The following is a 20,401-nucleotide window of genomic DNA, read 5'->3' on the forward strand; positions in this document are numbered from 1 at the left end:
CAAACATAAAAAAATGTTGACCAATTAATTTGAGTTTAATGGATATACGTTGTAACTTGGAAGTTAACAGATTCTACACTATCAATCAATGAGAAATCAACATTGGTGTGACATTTGGTGCATATACTTTGTTCTCATTAAATTTTCCTACATTCAAGTTACAACCCACAAAAATCAGTGTTTTTCCATAAATTTCAACAAATAGTGGAAAATGTGTTAAACATAATGTATTAAAGAGTGTGGTGCTAACATTCTGATTCAAGAATTGTCAAACCTCAGGTTATGTACTAAAGCCTCGTCGTTCACATTAAAAGATAAAAAAAATAATTCAACAGGTGATAGAAAGCAATAATGCCCGTGAATCATATAGAACTAGAGGAAGGGGGGATATTACCTTGGTTGGTGGTGATTTGCACTGTGAACATTGAAACTATGAAGGAACTCTCGAAGTTGTGGGGATGCTGCATTTTGTGTTACGAGACATATTGAACAAGAGGAAGTAAGGAAAAGAGAGAAAAGTAATTTATAATATTATAAAATATCAGACTTTTTGTTCCATCTCATTCCAACCAATTTGGAAGGGAAGAAAAATGATACAAAACAATACTATATGTTCCATACCAGTCCACTTTATTCCATCCTCTTTTTACAAATCTAAACAACGGAATTTAATCCCATTTCACTCCACCTCCTTCCACCAATCCAATCAAAGACTTAGATTTCTATATACTTGTCCAAGTAATGTAAAAACCATTCCTGGTCATACAACAACAAAATAGAGCACAAAAACAAGCTGAATGAAAACATCACAGAATGTGCACAAACCACATCTAAGACTGTTGAAATTAATATAAGAAAGTATAAACCCTAAATATTTAGAAGTAAAAAGTACTATCCATCAACATATTTTAGACATAACACCAGATAGTACTGTCAACATGTATCGGAAAAAATGAGAACACAAGAAAACAAAGGGCAGAACTTCACTATTTCAACTGTCTTGTAGTCTCAAACACAGTATACTGACCATGAAATTAATATCTATGGATGATACAACTGGTATCTTTATTCCTAAGAATTGGTGTTCTGCTTTCATGCTTTAGATTTAACACATGGATACCACGCAAGTTGGGTGTCACAGAGAACAGGACTACAAGAGTAATAAGACAGTATTATTCTATGAACATTATCCTTACTCCTCAGTTACAAAACAAAGCGCACCAGAAGACCTATCATAGCAGAAGTCTTGTTCTGCTAGCAACCAGAGGTGGTATCCAATCTATTGCCAAATAAAAGCAAGAAGAACACAGAAAACAACACCTAGAAGCAGGTTCTTCAAATAATAGTCTTGCTGACTTTGATGAGTGCGAAGAGGATATCCGTGAGCATGAACACCATGAAATGTACTAGAAAATCCATGAGGAAAACCAGAGGCTCCCCGATACAAGGCCCCATCGTGAAACCCATGCAACTGAAAGTTGAGAAAGGACGGTATAAAACCACCAAAAGCTGCGGGCAATCCGAAATTCCCAAATCTTGTTGTTGCCATTGGCGGTGGTGCAAAGCCACTCATAAATCCAAACCCATGTGGGTGAAAACTATTTGTTTCTGGTGGAGGAGCAGTTTCAGGTCTCTGACCGGCCGGGCGATCTGGGATATTCATGCCCGGAATAGACTTTGATCTTGGATCAGTGGAGGTTTTTCCTCTCCCATACAAGGGAACCAGCTTGTCCTCTTCCACGAGGGCCTTGCAAACCGGGCATTCTCGTGACTGTGAGTGAAAGTGAAGCCATTTGTAAAGACAAGGCCAGCAGAAAAGATGACCGCACAAAGTAATTATGGGGTCTTGCGCTAATTCAAAGCAAATGTTGCACTCAAAATTCCCAGCATCATTGCTATTATTATTGTTGTTGAAGTATGAAGGGCTTGGGGGTGACCTCCCAGTTGATTCCCCAAACCCACTTGCCATCTACAAAATCCAAACATTCAGATTCCAACACAACTTAACAGTTCTCCATAACATATACAACAACGGTCACACACAAGACAATCCTCGCACACCACGCTCTGTGACAAAAATAATCAGTATTTTACATGTGGTATTTGAGAACCAAAAAGCTATCGCATGTTTCCTTAACAAACAAACACGTTTTCAATGACGCAAACGACAAAGCCCGCTTGATGAACGGAATTGAAAGAAAAAAAGGGTGAAATGAAAAAACAAAGAAAATCTAGAGAAAGGGATGAAGATGTGGCAATCAGAGGAAATCAAACAAACAGGAATGCATGAAGCTGACAAAATAGCCAGATATGGTTTGATGAAGCAAAAATTAAAAAAAAAAGTAGTCAATTTTGAAGTCTTTCTTACATGAACAATTGAGAAGTGATGCAAAGAAGATTAGGAGGGTTTACAGATTGGGGCATTTGACAGCGCGAAGAAGAAGAAGAAATGGAAACGATAAAGGAAAGAAGATGGCAATAGAAAATGACAAACCTGGAGAAAGGGGGAAAATTGAGAGAAGAATGGATGAAATGCGGAAGTCAATGGTGAAAAGAGAAGAAAGGGGGCAGTATCATATTCATATCATGTGCTTCTTTGCTTCCGATTTTGGTTTATCTGCACACAAGAGATCCAAACCAATCACCAACCTTCTCCCTTTTACTGTTCCTGCAAATTAACAATTCAACCCAATGTTACTATTCACTTTATTCCTTATTCCTATTTTTTACTACTCTTTTCTAATTCTCCTTTTTTTTACCATTTTTTATTCATAATATTTTTTAATCCATACTCTTATTTTAAATGCAATATAATATTTTTTTTAATCAATATCTAATTTAGACATAAAAATAAAAGGAAAGTACTCTTTGAGATTATTTTCTTATTACCAAGCATGGTTAAGTTTAAGGAAAATAATTACTCTCACAAAATTCATAAACCAGACTTTAATCTGCTTAAAAAAGTCATCACATCCAGTGATTCACTCTATATTAACTCCAAAAATATAAAAAATAAATAAATCAAATTTTAAAAAGTTTTTAGATAACTAAAAAATTAGTTTGTTGCATTCATCTCCAAATTTTATTATTGAAATTTAAACATTGAACTTAATTTCTCACATTATGAAAGGTTAGTTTATTGCTCTAATGCAAACTCCTATTGATAAAGAGAAACAAAAATAATGAATTATAATTTGTGATGAAAAATAAATATAATATTATCGTAAAATATTTAACAAGATTAATCTTTATGTTACGTCATTACACCGCATATCACGGGTTATTAAGATGACTGGATGTTAAATGTCTGCAAAAGGTATTTAAGAATAGAAACATGTATAAATTAAATTCAGAACTTCGAAATTAAAAATATACCATTTATAAAAATATAGCAAATAATTAATATTTTACATCCAAGATAATGTTAAATATTTAATAAAAACATTTAATGTTTTCAACTAAAATTATAAATTAAAATAAAGGATTAATATCTAACATTCTTACTTTTTTAATTAACTAGATTCTTTATTTAAGTTATCCTTATTTCAATATTGAAAGTAAGACTAAATATTGCAATTTGATTTCTATCATTAAACTCAAATTACAAAGTTTTAAATACCTTTGAATTTTAGTTTTTAATGGGGTTAATATCTGGGTAGTAATAAATTAACTAATATGTCAATAAAAACAATATAATGAGACAAAATGAAAGTAACATCTATAAAATTTTAAAAATTAGTGTTAAATTATAAATACGTTTAAAATAATTTATAACCATTTAATTTTTTTAGAAATTAATTGACACGTTTTTAAAAGTAGTTGGTAAAAATATACTAATTTATTATTTGTTTTTAAAATAGTTGGTAAAAATATCCTAATTTATTACATTTCTACATTCCACCTAATTTCTAAATAGAAAAATGAAAGTGGCAGAAGTAATAACTTTGAAGTCCACGTTTTAGTCAAGTCTGGCGGCTTCCTGTAATTTCCTTTCCAATTATCGATATAATTTACCTTTATTATTAATTACAAATCCTTAATTATTTCATAATAAATATGTTTTTGCACTTTATAGATTATAAGTTAATATTTAATCTTTCGTGAATGTAAAAATTTACATTAAAAATTATTAAAATTAAACTCAATTTTGTATTTTACATTTAGTGAAAGACTCTAGGGTTATACCACAAAGTTCACATCCATGCTTTTACATAATGACTTTTCAGGTTTTTTCTTCCTACACCAGTTTGATTTCTAACGAGATCCCATAATTTTTAAAATGATTATTTTATTTTAGAATAAGATTTTTGAATTTTTCAGAACTAATAGGATTTCAAATAACACACTTCTAGAAACATACGAAATACTTTTCGGAACGAACTTTCTAGAATATAAATGTATTATGAAACTAGTTTTCAAGAAAAGAATTTTCAAAACAAATTTTCTAAAAAGATCTTTCTTTTTTTTTCCTTTTAAAGAGTGCAGTAAAAATGAAAATGTAGCGATTTTTTTTTCCTTTCAAAGAGTACAATGAAAAATAAAGATGACACCAACAATGATAATAAGGAGAATGATAATGGTGGCTTTGTAGAGTAGAGGAATTTTTTTTATTTTTTTTATTTTTTTCTGTTGGTATGAAATACAATTAGTAATAATGGGGTCCAAGAAGAAAAAGGTCATTTTTAACCTCAACTTTCTATAGCATAAAGCCCAAAGAACTTTACAAAGACCAGTTTGGGCATTGCATTTTGCACTCCCATATTGATCTTGCATCCCATAAAAATGAAATTCCCAGCTTTACCTTTTAGTATTTTGGATTTTAGATTGTGAATTTTGAAATATATTTTTATATTTAAAATTAAATTATAAAATGTAGAATATGGTATATATTTAAAATAAATTTTCAAATCCAAAAATATATTTTAAAATTATGTATTATATTATGGATTGTATATCCCAAAATATATTTATAAAATACATATTTCGAAATATAATTTTGAATTTGAAAATACATATATACTACATTATAGAATGTATTAATACTTTTTGGATTACACATTATTGAATGCATTATGTATTATTGGATTTAAAAATACATTTCAGAATGTGCATGTATTACGGATTAAGAAATTCTTAATAGATTTATATTTTGGAAGATATTTTCTTGATTTATAAATATGCAATCTGTGATATATTTTCTCAAGGATGTGTTTGTCATTTCATCCCTTCATTGGGGGTGTAAGTCTAAAAACATGAGAGTGCACAATTGCGATAAGTTGACACTCATTTTATTGCTTGTTGCGTTTTCATACTTTTTATGAAAAGTCTAATTTATCTTTTATTAATTATAAAATTTAAAAGATATTTTAGAGATTCCAAAATACCTTTTGAATTCTATTTCAAATTATAGAATTTGAAAGGTATTTTCTAAATTTAAAAATACCTTTCAAATTTAAAATTTGGAATACAAATTTGTATTTTGTATTATACAATTTAAAATGCAAATTTTATATTTCAATTTTTTCAATTCATAATGTAAAAAATTTTATTTCAAATTTTAGAATTTGAAATACAAAATTTACATTTCTAGAGAATACAATAGTAAAATATAATTTTCAAAATACGAGAGTATCAGAAAAAACTATGGAGGTGCAAGAAGAATTTGCCCACTCTTTTATCCAATTTTTAGCTGAGCTTTAAGGAGCCCAATCCTAAAGCCCAAAGAACAAATCATCAGTACCATACTTTTGTTCTGCATATGCATTTCTTTGTGATCGTGTTTCTTAATTCTTGTGCCTTCGTTTGCCTGTGAAGAACCAAGATTTATTCCTTGCATATAATCTTTGGTGAAAAATAAATTATAACAACAGACGTCCATTTCACTCTCTAAATAGAAATGAAGAAATAGTTCAATTTCACATTTAAAATACTAATATTAGAACTTTGAACTACTTAATTGAGAAACACAAATTACTAATATTTGTGTCAATTAACGAACATAAATTATATTTGTGTGAATTAACATTGATAGTTTTATATTATTATTTTAAAAATATATATGATAATTTGTTGGTTTATAATAATTAATTTAAAAATTATATGAATGTAATTTAGATTATAAAATTGGTTTACATCATTGATATATAATTATTAAACTAAAAACACACCTATGATTGTTTTAATTCAAACAGGGATATTAAGTTAAAGTTTTAAATATACAGTTACCTTAAATATGTTAGATATATATAGACACAGATAAATATTTCTCTTAACAATGTTGTCCTAATTGTGCATGAAAAAGAAGACAATGGGAAAGAAAATGTTTTTTTTAGAGAGTTCATGACTAATAGAGAAGACTTTATGGGGGTGCTGTTCCCACTTTAGAACAAAATAAATTACTTGGAAGGGTCAAGGTCCTCATTTTGTGTTGTGTTGTGTCTCTGTATTTTCATTTTGTCTCTTCCACCCTCTCATAATATTTCTTCGTGGGTTTGATTTTGATCTTCTAGATGACGACAATAGCATAAACTCAATAACATTAGTCAAGGTCAAGGCTCAATAACAAAGAATAAGCATAAACCCTAAAGTCTCACTAAACAAATCCTAAGAATGATTCAACTTTGGTGTTCCAAATTCTATCATAAATTCCATTCCTTTATTATATTAATTCTTATTACCACCTAAAAATATTCTCCCACATGGTTTGCATTGCAAGAATTTTACAATACTTAACTCACAAACAAACACATAGTTTGTATGGTATATTGTTATCATTATGGAGAGCATGAAATATTGGCTAATACAACACCCTTCCATTGTCTCCTTCCGCTGGACTCCCACCCAATTATACGGCGCCACCTGGTCCTTCCTCATTTCCGCCATCTCCTTATACGTAATCGCCGCCCTAACTCTCCACCTCCTCCTCAAACTCTCCCGTCTCCGCCGTTCGCTTCCGTTAGGACCCATCCCCGCCCTCCACAGCCTCATCATGTCGTTAGTCTCCGTCGCGATATTCACCGGCACGCTCTTCTCCGCCGAAGCCGAAGCCCGCGACACGCGGTGGCTGTGGCGGCGCAGCAGAACCACCTCTTTCGAGTGGCTCCTCTGTTTTCCTCTCGGTACTCGTCCGTCCGGTCGTGTCTTCTTCTGGTCCTACGTCTTTTATCTCTCACGCTTTCTCCACCTGCTGCGCACCTTCTTCGTGGTTTTGCGTGACCGAAGGTTGTCGTTTTTGCGACTGTTTAACAACTCCGTACTCCTCGTCATGTCGTTTCTGTGGCTGGAGTTTTCGCAGTCGCTTCAGGTCCTGGCCATTCTGTTCTACACGTCGGCTTATTCCGTCGTTTGTGCGTTCCGGTTCTGGACAGAACTCGGGTTGCCTAGCAAAACGCCGTTGTCGTTCACCGCGAATTGCCAGCTGGCACTGTTGGGATGTAATTTGGCGTGCCACGTTGGCGTTCTCTCGTTGCATTACTTGAGAGGAGGGTGTAACGGAATCGGAGCTTGGCTTTTCAACTCTCTGTTAAACGCTGCTTTTCTCGTTCAGTTCTTGAAATCCTACGTGAAAACGCATTCACAAAGGAAAAGTAAAAGTAGTTGTGCTTCCTCTTCTTAGCTTAACCTAACTCTACGGTATTGAAGTTTTTGTCATTTAAGGACAAAAAGGTTCATTTTATCTTTTATTGGGTTTTTCATCAAATGTAATGACTCCGTATGTATGAATCCAGAGCTCGTAAAGCTTTCATTGACCACTTCACAATTGAAATTGTATAGTTAAAAAAACATCCAAACTGAAGGGTAGTAGATGTTTAAACTGTTGTAAGAATCTTCATGCTACTGCAATTTTTAGGAGCTATTAATATTGTTCTTTCCTCTCATCAAATCAATGGAAAGAAATAATGGTGACGCAAGTGGATGGATCTTCTCATTTAATTTTTATAATATTAGTTATAATGATAGATGCTAAGAAGTTCTTATGAAAAACAATTCGAAATCCACTACCTCCTACTGAAGAGAAGCAATTCTCAACTAAATATATAATGGGTTGAAATATTACATCTCTAAATAAAGGATTTTTTTTATCAACAAAATAAATAAATAGAATCACGAAAATAAGTCACACCGTACCTAACTACCCACCACCAAAATAATGTTTGATTTTATTTATATACCATTGGTATTATGTCATGTTTCAAATTAAATATAATTAACATGTGATTCTTGGGTGAATACCTTCTATGCAAAACCTTCAAGAATAAATTACATACCAATGGTGTGGATAGAAATGTCGGTTATATTAAAACTTAAAACACTGTTTCGTAACTATATTTTATTTGAATTATTTAGATTTGAGGCTTGTAGAGTCTATGGTTCTAGAAACCGTTCGTAAGGTTAATAAACTAATTAAGGGGCTCCTATATTTCGATTCATGAAGTAGTCAAATATTCCAACTTCTAACCTTATTTTTCATGAATTAAGTTTACCTTTATGTACATGCGCACACACTACATCAAAATCTAGTAAATGTACGTAGCATATACATATAAAAAGTACAATGATACCACAACAACGCCAAATCCATCAACTTGACACTCAAAAGAATTATTATATTATTATAATATAATATTTTATTCTAAAAAATATTATAAAATTGTATTTTACTATTAGAATATATACAAAACTTTATTTATATAAAAATCTTGTTATACAAACTTGTATAGTACTCATTTCTAAATTTGGTGGGATGTTATCTTTATTGTTAGACTACTTGTGATAGGATTTATTCTTTAAATATTCTTATTTATTATATTTTTTATTATTGATAAAAACTTATGAATTTGATACACACCAATATTTGCATCAGCTTCCAGAACGAGATGCTTCCACTGACTCATAAAAAATTATCAAACATTCGAACTTTTCTTCGTTTTCCTCATATTTTTGTTTTTTGCTTTTGTTTTAAAATTGTTTTTACTTTGAAAAATAGTTAATTCAAAAATAAAATACTATATTTTTAACGTGCAATTTCACTACCTTTTGGTTTAGAGTTTTTTTAAAGGCCTTTAGAAAAAGTTGTAAACTATATTAATTTTAATTGATTGGCAGTATATAGATCTTCATACAAAGAAAAATTATATGGTAAGTTATAATTAAATGACCATATAAATAATCTTTACATTGATATAACATTTTAGTTAAATTACATTTTTTATTCGATAAAGTTCACATAATTGAGAACATCCATAGGTGTTTAGGTATTTTTTGTGCATCTCAACAAATCTTTTATTCCATCCCGTCACAAGACTATTTTTCAAATTATTATTTTTTTAAAATATTTCTAAAACATATTTTTCAGAACACATTTTTTAAATTCCATATTTATTAAAAAAAATCTAAAAAAGATATTTCAAAATAATTTTTTTATCTTTCAGATTTTCTATTTAAAAACATCTTTTACTTATTTCGTATCTCGTAGTAATAGCAGTGCATCGTTTGTCCGTCTGGTGACCATGATGATAGGGTCCTAATACCCATAGTGTAAATAAAGGGGGAAAATTAGATTCAGAGATATATAAAAGAAAAAGAAAATTGATAATGAGATATATTTAGACCGTTTAGATGTAAATAATAAACATTCCTATAAATAAATTCCACCCAAAATCAAATACACTTCACTCTGCAGATAAAAAAGGGAAAGGGAATAAAATAAAATAGATCATGTTTTTGTTTTCATAATGACTAATTTTTCTGATTTTAAAATTAATACTTTTATATTTTAAAATACATTTTAGTTTTCGAAGCTATTATATTTTTATCATATAGGAATTGTATTTTTGGGTAGTTTCAAAATATATGAGAACTACATATAACAAGTAGAAATTTCTCGACAACCAACAACGTATCATTAACCTTTTAGAACAAAAATAAGCTACGGAGTCTTACGTTGAAAGTGTATAACCATTAAATTTTTTATATAAATACAATTTTATCCTTGTCATCATTGTATAGGAAAATAGCATGCTTTTGTATACTATAACTTACGGCGGAGTTTTACTGAATAATGTGTTCTATGAGGTGAAAATATTATCAAAAAGTTAAATTTCAAGTATAACTCAATTTTATAAAATTGGTGTTATACTCTCTAATCGATGTAGGATCTCCAACACACCCTTAAATTGATTCTATCAACTTGTATGTGAGATTAAGATTCGATAGTAAATAATATAATAAACTCAACGAACACTAGTTATGATAAGTTGTAAATGGCTCTGATAGCATATTAAGAGATGAATTTTTAAGTCTAACTCAGATATATAAAACCAATTTATAAAATAAAATTTACACTCACTTATAAATTATGAAATTCTAATTTCTAGTCGATACAAGATCTTCATCATATATTCAACACTTCCATTTGTTATCGTCCCGAAGATACAAGTAATCCTATGGATACAATTTTTTTATCACAACCAGACACCTTTGCCTCCTGAACCCCATATAAGGTGAATAAGCATCATCTTTCTTTTATATATTGTTTTCCAAGCACATTAAGACATGTAAGGTTGTTCTATTTTTATCATTTAGTGTGAATACCCCGATTATACTGATTAAGTGTTGTTAAATATGAAGCTTGTTTTGTAGTTTATGGCTTCACTAATTTATGGAATGGTGGGGGAACATTTGATATCATGTGGTGGTAGAACTTTTGTTACTGTGCTCCGAGCAGACAGACATTTGTGGGTTTGCGGCAAAATAATAAATATATAATTCTGTGTGTATAAATTTTAATATATAAAAAAGTTTTAAAATATGAATATTAATCTCCTTTTTATTCTTTTATATAATAATTAAGGGTTCTGTCTGTATATACAAATTGAGAGAATGAGACTTGTCAAAAGGAAGCTTAGTTAGTTTTGTTTGGGTCGTGGGTGTGTGAGAACTGAGAAGGTGAGACTCAAAAAAAAAATCACACACGAACCTTACCCACAACCCATTTACCCCCCACTTTTACCTCGCCTTTCTAATTATGCAGAGTAACTATCCCACTAAACCAGACACTCGTCTTTTTCTTTCCTCTTTTAAGTTCAATCCACTTTTATTTTCAAGACTACATTGAGTAATAAATATAATAAATAATTAAGAGCTATTAAAGACAACATCTATTATTCCGTTCAAACCCTCCACTCCACCACTGTCATCTTGTTTTCTATGTTCCCCAAAGTTTACCTGAATTCCTACAATCCAAGTGAAAATGATACAGGCAATATTTTCAAATGTACCAATAGCACACTCATTCTTATAGATCATAAAATGTAAGTAAGTGGTTAGATCCAGCATTTACAGTTATCCTTGGAGAAGATTTATCTCCAATCGGGAGCATATGATTAGAGACAATCAGCATATATTAATTGTTCGATTTGCATACTGTATGTGAGTAGATGGTTCGTGATAAGAAATGCGCAAAATTGAAAATCAGAAATATAATAAAAGAAATGGCAAAGTAAGAGAAAGTAAGAGTCAAGGGAACAAATGACATATATACAAATACACATATGAACAAAGCGGAATTTTCTTCTTTTTCATTTCAAGGCCTTCGGCCCAACCTCTGACAAACATTTCAATTACCTTTGCGTTTTTGATCCTTTACCCTCTACATTATCTATCCCTAAATTCCCAATTTTCTCTACAAAAGGCTCTCCTCTTTGAAAGCCAAATCTGCAACCTCATCCAATTTTTCCTAAACACTTTTGGATGAGTAAGCAACCCCTAATTCTGAGGATTAAAAATTACAACCCAAAATCCCAAAAAGATAAAAGGGAAGTTAAAGCTGCCTATATCTTACAGATATTCCTTTCAAGGAACTATTTCTCAAAGAAAAAGTGCTTCGTAGACGATTAAACCATGACATTTTCATCTCACCAGAGCCAGTGCATTGACCCTCCCCTACCCCGTCACTGCTGAAAAGGGTCTGATCAGAGCAATCAAGTGAAGCTCCACATGCCAGATTATAAGATTCGCATGCAGAATGGCATACCCGAAGCCTGTTATCTCCATCCTTCTCACACTTCTGGATTGAAATCTGAAAATTAAGTGCCAACCAATTGAGACAAATAAGCAGCACTACCAACCATGCATGCTCTAATATCAACAGTAATTGGTACCAGATATTTTATACAATTTTACTCTTCTAAAAAGCCCACACTCAAACCCACCAAACAAAATGAAAGACAAACTGAGAAAAAGAAACTGTCACGACTCACAGATGTTGATCCCTAATACAATTGGATAAACACTAATGTCATAGGTTCCTCAGTTCCCACCGTTGTAAAAAGATACATCACTCGTATTTGACTTGGGATATTGAAACTTGGAAAGTCATTAAACACCTATATAACAACTTAGATTCAACTTAAACCATGGTTTTACCAGAATAAGTGTCACATGCAACTTAAATAATGTATCAGTCGACTAGGAAAGGAAATGGAGGAATGAAAACAAACAGAAATCAGATTGGGAAACAAAAATTTAATAATTAAAACCCAATCATATTACAATTCCTAAACAGGAAAAGCTAAAGAATAACTTTAGTTGAAGAGACGACATACCCAGCAGGCAAGACGTTTAGCAGTTTCATCACAGTAGGTGCTGCCAAATATATTAAATAATTTCCTAGCACCTCCAGGGAATAATCGATGGTAGTTGGGTATGACAACTACTTCTTCCAGCTGTTGAAGTATGCTAGGCTCACTGGGCGCACAATGCTGCCCAGAAACATCATTTCCCAGCACATTTTTGCAGACAGAAAGACTAGAGAGGAGCATGGAGCTGTTCTGGCATGTATAACCCGCATAGTCAGAACAGCGGAATTCACAAACCCCATTATCACAAACCCCGCCATGAAGGCTGCATTGCTCGTCACACACAGCTGCACAAAGTATGATGAACAAGTTAATAACCAAATTACGTTTCTTTTAAGATCCATATATATGTAGTTCGCACTTGAACAATTGTTTGAAAAGATGGACTGAATCTTGTTTTCCCCTTTTCCAGGTTTCCTAGGGTATCTTGAGATCCTTTCAGGAATTGATTGGTACAATTAACCTTCGTTTGTCCAATAAAGTATGTCTAAGGGCTCAAACTTTCATCTGTCCTCCAGTATCACAGTTCATTTATCACTACAGCCAACCCCCTTTCCAGTCGCTCAATCTATTTTGATTTTGATCAGAATAACTGGGGAATAAAACATATGCTTGAATGCCTCAATTATATAAAAGGGAGTGAGCATAACTGTCCAAAAGGAACCACAGAATATAACCAATAATCGGTACTTGATCTTTTATACAATATTTACACTTTTCATAAGCTCGTCCCAAGGACATCTTATTGCTTTGGAGTTTGTTTGGGAGTAAAGCTTTCATTGATCAAACATGAGGTTGGTGATATTGACAAATGTATTTTACGGTGTATGAAACAAAATAGTATACTCTTTTAGATACGATAGTGAGAACTTATTCCCCAAAAAAGGCAATGGATAATGTTACCCACCCTCAACCAACAAAATAAAATGAAATACACAAACTGAGAAAAATAAATTGCCACGACTCATAAATGTAGATCTTTAGTACACAGAAATAATATTGTAGAAAATATCTAGTGTAAGACATTGGTACGTACCAGTGGAGCAATCAATGCCAGTATGGCCAGGTTTACATTCACAAATCCCATCGGAAAGGCACATTCCATTGCCATTGCATTTGCTGGGGCAGGAACCTGAAAGAAGTTAAGAAAGAGCAATTTTAGAAAAAGAATGAAAAAAACCCGCTGCTGCTAAACTGAAGGTAACTAGGACTAGAAGCACGAGTTAACTGACATTGACAACAGTATAAACACAAAGATTGAACAAATCATCACATAAAAATAAAAGTGAAAAAGGAGAGCTCACGTCTACTGCAATCATTCCCACGAAATCCAAGAAAGCATCGGCATTTTCCATCAACACAATCTCCATTGAAATTACATGAATTAGGGCATTGACCAGACACAGCTGCTACTGGGTCAGTGTTACACAGCTCATGGTAGGCAGGGCAGATTAATTCACCTATAGAAAAATGTAATAAATAGTAAATTGTCTTTGCAATAATTGACAAATTAACACCACAGCGTAAACAACTAAACATAGACAAAAAAAAAACAGTAATATTAACCATTAAAGCCAGGGAACTGAATGGGTCCACCAGCTTGAGGACACACTTTCCAGATACCATCCACTGCAACCTGTACAAAAGTGGAAAAAAAAGAGAATTTCATTCAGTGAATTTGGTAACAAAGGAAAAGGAGAGAAGGGGGTTGAACATACAATTTATATACACAGACCTATACGAAGAAATTGCACAACTCAAACATTACATGATTGCTCAATCAATTGTATAATTATTTCTTCAAAATGTAAATTATCTATCAGCATAAATGAATATCTGGGATCAATGACAATGCCCATCTCACCCTATTACAAGAAAAAAAATATTATTGTATCATCCCACCAATCCATGTCGAAAAACCAAAAAAAATTTAGGACACCCCTCATAAAACTTTCCTTCCAGTTCCAGGATTGTATGCACATTGGATCAATTATAGGAACTGAAAAATGTATTGCATTGATTCTAGGAGGGCACAAACGATGCAATGCAATAGAAAATAGACCAGAATAAAATGAAATTTTAATGATTAAATCCCTAATTCCCAAATAGTATCAGTATGTCAGCAGTAGGGGCAAGAGGACAAAATCAACAAGAATGACTGAATGAAGTCCCAAATACTCTAGAGCCTGGGCTTTCCCACCCAAAACTGATTCTACCAACTAACTACCGCTGCCATCTTCTGCCTCTATGCAAACAGATTATAAGGCCTTCTCTCAACTTAAGGTCCAACAAACTGCCCACCCTAACATAATGTATGCAAATAGTGCTTACAGATCAAAGGATAAAACTTAGATCAAGTTCCTTACATTCTTTAATATTAGATGGAAGTTATTTATTATTGGAAAGAGCATCCATGTGTCATCATTAGAACGAAGAACTTCATGGCAAATAAGCAAGAAGGATAAAATTTAGATATAAGTTCCTTACTCCTTACATACTTTCCCAGCCATCAAATTCTCCAATTAAATGATAACTATATATTATTCAAATTCTGTAACAAACACATGAGATAAATAAAAAAGAGACAATATTATTTAGTGAGCTTAATTTTCCTCTCTTAGCTCTCATATTTATATCAATAGTTGTTGTTCTCTTCTCAGATAAAAAAAAAGGAGAGGGAGGAGTAAAAAACAAGAAAAGTCATAACTAGAGTCCTGGGTACAGAGATAGCTACAGGACAAAATAGCTTTTCAATAAAGCATATTTAAGACCTATTCTAACATAAATATTTAATGAAGTTCTTTATTATAGGAAAGAGCATCATCCATTTGTCATCATTAGATGAAGAATTTGATGGCAAAAATACAAGGAACTACACATAAGTTTTGTCCATCTGAAATCACTTAAATTTTTTTAGAATTATCATATTTTGACACCATTTAATTTGGATACATCTACACGACTATTTGTTGTAATAATTTAATAATATGCATGTTTGAATGAACAACACACGTTAAAACGCAATATTATTATACTATTATAATAATATTGTCGAGTGGTTGTATCCAAAACAAAGTGTATCAAATATCATTTTTCATTGTCTTTCATTAAAAAGTCTGGAGAATCAAGCAGGGTCAGCATTCCAGGTCAAAATCTAACAAAATAAACCACTATAAGGGTAATCATTTCACTTCTAGAGATACTTAAAACCATACCTCTAAAGAATTATTCATACACCTGTGCTGATAACAACCATTTCCCTGGGTCATAGAACCCCGTACAAAGCCTGTCCGTACTAGTGATGAAGCCATACACCTGTACCAAAAAGGTAAAAATAGTCAGCAACTCCACAGTATGTGTTCTCAAAAAATAAATGTAAAGACTCAGGGCATAAGTATTAAGTTAGAAATCTTACCTAGAGTTACTTCCTCTGACTTCACCTAGCATTCTATCAGGTGCTCGTGCACTGTTAGTGTCTGTACATGATCCATCAGAGTAAGCAACAAAATAAGTGCAATAATCAGCCAATGAGGATTGTCCACCTGTAACAACCAGTGAACAGCCAAATATTCACAAGTCAAGTCAGCCACCAATGAATAGTGGCAAGAAAATGTATGATGTGTAACGGGAACAGAAATATAAAAGCAGAAACTACATATCAATCAGGATGCAATAGCTTAAAAGGTTTAACATTTTATTGACAATCCAGAATAATACCAAAGAATCTGGCTAAAAACAAGGAGAGGCATGAACACATAGTAAACATATTAGCATCGAACTGCGTGTTACAAATGAAGGGATGATTCTACATACCCTTATTAGCTTGCGGAAAATACCGAGCCCACTGAGGGAGATCTCCACTATAAGTTAGGATGGGGCAGTATCCCTCTGCCTCCCTGTTATATGTACAACCAGAAAACTGTGTTGTGTTGCAACGATAGGCTCCCTTCCAAAGATTGCAAGGGGATGTAACAAACTCAGTACCTTGGTTGAGACCCCAATCGAGACGGTCTGCCATACTATAGTTGGCTTTGTACCATCCACTATCTTCTAGTAAAGCTAATGTCATTTTTGAAACAACAGATCTTGTATCCACAGAACCAGTCATAATTTCATTCATCAGAAGCCTTTTTTCCCAATGAGATCCTGCAAGTCATTCACATATCTTGGATTAATAGTATATTTCATTAATCTTAACCCAAAAGAGGCTCAAATTAATTTAATTTAGCTGAATTATAAAACTCAAACAGGGGATACAAACCTGATGTGCCACGTCCTCCACCATCTTCCAGCTCTAAACCAGAAAAATTCCCAGAGAACGCCTGCCAACAAGTCACTCCAGTCATTTGCTGGATCCTTTTACAACTGAAAACAGTAAACATGAAAATGGAAGTATTCTGGACAGGTATGCTCCCAAGAAAATACCGCATAATGAGACCGAGAATGCATGACAACGCGAGGAAGCACCACACGTGTTACCATTCGTCCAAGTTTTTCATCCATAACTTGTTCGGTAACCTTAAAAAGTAAAAAGTAGTGATTAGATTATAAAATGTGTCATTAAAATGCCTGGCATGGAAATTAATTGTGAAACTGAAAATTTTCAATATACCCCTACTGAGAAAAAAATATATACATACCCAGAAATTAAATAAGAAACAAGAATATGCTGCTCAATAAAGGGATACAAAACTTCAACATCAGTGATTCGTTATTTTTCCCCTAAAATTATTTCAAATTCAATACAATTCTAAAATTTATTTTATACACAAATCAAAGATATCACATAGAATCCATTTGCTGGAATTTTTTGTCTCTATCAACACAAGCAGAAATTATACTCAACTTTCATGTATAACGCATCACTTATAAGAAATGATCAATAGACAATCATGCCTCAGAAACATACTTGGTGAGACTTACAACATTATAAAAATAAACCAGAGTTGAACTTGCAGCACAAAAAGCAATACCTGATTACGCCGTCTTTTCCTTTCATCTCTAAAATGAGCAAAGGCATGTGGATCAAAACCAAGAACATGCATAACCTGAAAAAAAAATATCAAATATGATGAACAATGCCACACATAATGCTTCTCATGCTTCCACACACATATAGATAATGTACAACAAACCTCATGTATAAGGGTAGCGGAAAGTAAAGTCTCTGCCTCAGCAGTCAAATGCCGAGGCGCAACATTAACATGTCCTGCAGAATAACAGAAGTACTTTCAGTTCTAAGGCATTCCAAATTTGAGATGACAAAAAATACCACTGAAACCAACATGTTTATGGGATAATATACCAGCTATAGCACGACCCCATTGATCTCGCTCACATGCCACTGCCCAGGCAAGTGTATTTCCAGTTGTAGGTCTTGTAGTCACCAAAAGAACCAAGTCAGCATCAGAGACACCCTCTGGAGAAGTTGAACAAAAAGGGAACATCTTAAATTCAGTACAAATCTGACATCTAACTTTTACCAGAAATGCAATTGCATAAATTGTACCCTCAACATATCCACGAGGAAGCTGCACACCTCCATCTTGTCCACATGCAGAATACCCACTTAAACGCAAGTTCCCCTTGACAGGTTCAACCGCCAATGCTCTCCTAAACCAGTCAGCTGTCTGACCTAATGCCTGAAATTAGTTATCAAGGATAAATATCTCTATCCATTTATGATAGTCCCTCAAAACAACACTTCTCAAAGAGACATAACATAACTGATACACCACCAAGTAATTTTCTCACAGAAAAAAAAGATTATCATCCAGGTGAATTTAAAGCAAAAACGAAAAGGGAGAAAGTAGTTGACCTTACGAAGGCGATGTTTTTTGTCCTCTCCTGAAATATCTTCAGAAGTGCAGTTATACCAACAATCACCAAATATTGGAGGATTTCCATGGGGGTCACAAGAAGGAAAACCAGGAGGATAAGTCATGGGAGGCTCCCCGAGCTGTTAATATAAAAATTGATATTTAATTTCAATAAAATACACGAAATATACTAACAAAGTTATGGGTACATATAACGCATTCTAAATATTTCTTTTGCATTTATATTGAGCACTCACTTTAACAATATCGCCAATTGTTCGACAATCCCTGTCAGGGGAGTGGCCAACAGCATCATAATTTAGATATATCCTGATAGGCTTCTTTGCATCCTCATGAGAACTTGATGAAGTTGACACATCTAGTAATGCCCTACCTTTGTGCTGAAGGTGTTTCAAAAGACTGGGCTCATAAACCTGTGGAGTAACTAAATACACCTTGCGTCCAGGTCGCTTCCTCTGTTCAAGAATCTGATCGTGTATGCAAGAGTGAGAGGCAATGTTCTTGGTATTCCTCTCCATGCCTCCGTGAACTTGATTTTCGTGGAGATTTGCATCGTGGGCCTCCACCCACGCCAATATCAATATAATCTGCAACACGAAGAAGAATCTTATGAAATCTTTAGAGTGGCCATCACTTACAAGAACCAAATCTCAGATCAGCAGAATTTCAAAATTTATCACGTGAAACCACAGACCGATGAATAAACCTGTAAGACATCAGCCGCCAAAGAGGCTAGTTGAACAGCTTCCCTTAAATTTCAACTCAGAAAAATATATACATATAGTTTTGAAAAACAAAGAGAATAAAATCAAGAAAAAGGAACTAATCCAGCACCTCTAGGTGAATCATTGCTCTGACAACAAAACCCTAACCTCCACAGTTCCGCTTCAGGACAAATGTAAGAAAAATACGGAAAACACATCAAACTCAAATATTCACTTTCTCACTACTTTCAGCGACCAATTAGAGCACAACAACAGTTTAAAATTTACTCCATAAAGCCATACATCCTACACGACAGAGCAAATTTGAACTAAAAGAAATTTAACAATAAAAACAAAAAAAACTCGCGAACTAGCAGAGTTTTACCAAGAAAACAACCACCACAAATCTAAGCTTGCAATGAAATCTGGACAGCGCGCATGAGGTGCACCGCGCCATCAGCTCTATGATAAAACGAGCACTGAAACAAAAAGTTCTCTGATTCCATCAAATCGCCCGCGAATTTTCGATCGGCTTCGGAGCGCGCGAGAATCTCCGGCTGCTATGCATTTTGGATATTCAACTGCGCGAAGAAAGTAGCGACGAACAGCGACTCCGATTTGAGAGGAATGAAGGAACAATGTTGGAAATGAATAAGGAGAAGTCAGAGGAGAGTAGAATTGGCGCGTGGAGAGAGAGATGAGCTTCGGAGTGGCGTTGATAGGCTCCTCTTTCTGATCTCTGGAAACGGGCGAAGCGAGAACAGTCACTGACAGTGAACGGAAGAAGAAGAAGAAGAAAAAATCAAATAGATTGGGTGGAGGAGTGGGTGGAGAACACCTTCCTTTTTTTAACCATTTTTGGCTTTTCCAATAATAAAATACTGATAAATGAAAAATTAAATTAAATTAAAACGGGGAAAAAAAGTGTCAATGCTACATCTTTTTTTTTTTTTTATTTGAATGGTTCTCGCGTCGCATTCTTAATTGTCATTTTTTTTTTTGCATTTAAGACATAATGTTATTACTAAATTATAAAGATACGTTGAGTTAAATACATCTGTAAATATATTTTTTCTTATCGCCTCAATTAATTGTTTTTCATGTATGCTTTTACTTTTAATTAAATATTAACTTATTTCTTAATTACTTATTTTGTGTTAGTTCAAATGTAAGCGAAGCTCATAAACAATAAAACAATCTAAGTATAAAATCCTCAACT

At 33.1% G+C, this 20,401-nt stretch overlaps 3 protein-coding genes across 6 annotated transcripts; 1 reads left to right on the forward strand and 2 right to left on the reverse strand.

Annotated features, from left to right (window-relative positions):
* Positions 1-965: 965 nt before the first annotated feature.
* LOC137820754 (uncharacterized) lies at positions 966-2,634 on the reverse strand. Of its 2 annotated transcripts, none has more exons than XM_068624994.1 (2): positions 2,495-2,634; positions 966-1,969 (listed from the first exon to the last, which is right to left on the reverse strand). In XM_068624994.1, exon 2 carries the CDS (start codon positions 1,967-1,969, stop codon positions 1,280-1,282), a length of 690 nt encoding a protein of 229 aa, XP_068481095.1. In that variant the 5' UTR covers positions 2,495-2,634; the 3' UTR covers positions 966-1,279. The 2 variants fall into 2 exon arrangements, with proteins under 2 accessions (XP_068481095.1, XP_068481096.1); XM_068624995.1 differs by having other exon boundaries at positions 2,369-2,504.
* Positions 2,635-6,558: 3,924 nt separating this feature from the next.
* LOC137821150 (fatty acid elongase 3-like) lies at positions 6,559-7,822 on the forward strand. The gene has a single exon (XM_068625609.1). The coding sequence runs from the start codon at positions 6,776-6,778 to the stop codon at positions 7,613-7,615; it is 840 nt and encodes a 279-aa protein (XP_068481710.1). The 5' UTR covers positions 6,559-6,775; the 3' UTR covers positions 7,616-7,822.
* Positions 7,823-11,553: 3,731 nt separating this feature from the next.
* LOC137820407 (uncharacterized) lies at positions 11,554-20,057 on the reverse strand. Of its 3 annotated transcripts, none has more exons than XM_068624486.1 (17): positions 19,568-20,057; positions 18,715-19,065; positions 18,457-18,597; positions 18,148-18,280; positions 17,944-18,057; positions 17,774-17,847; positions 17,612-17,686; positions 17,064-17,156; positions 16,900-16,960; positions 16,452-16,784; positions 16,054-16,180; positions 15,854-15,953; positions 14,205-14,274; positions 13,943-14,098; positions 13,675-13,770; positions 12,606-12,925; positions 11,554-12,079 (listed from the first exon to the last, which is right to left on the reverse strand). In XM_068624486.1, exons 1-17 carry the CDS (start codon positions 19,637-19,639, stop codon positions 11,822-11,824), a joined length of 2,574 nt encoding a protein of 857 aa, XP_068480587.1. In that variant the 5' UTR covers positions 19,640-20,057; the 3' UTR covers positions 11,554-11,821. The 3 variants fall into 3 exon arrangements, with proteins under 3 accessions (XP_068480587.1, XP_068480588.1, XP_068480590.1); XM_068624487.1 differs by lacking the exon at positions 19,568-20,057 and adding an exon at positions 19,313-19,463; XM_068624489.1 differs by lacking the exon at positions 19,568-20,057 and adding an exon at positions 19,185-19,354.
* Between the last annotated feature and the right edge of the window lie 344 nt (positions 20,058-20,401).

This window comes from Phaseolus vulgaris, chromosome 9 (genome assembly GCF_000499845.2).
Source record: "Phaseolus vulgaris cultivar G19833 chromosome 9, P. vulgaris v2.0, whole genome shotgun sequence".
Classification (NCBI taxonomy): domain Eukaryota; kingdom Viridiplantae; phylum Streptophyta; class Magnoliopsida; order Fabales; family Fabaceae; genus Phaseolus; species Phaseolus vulgaris.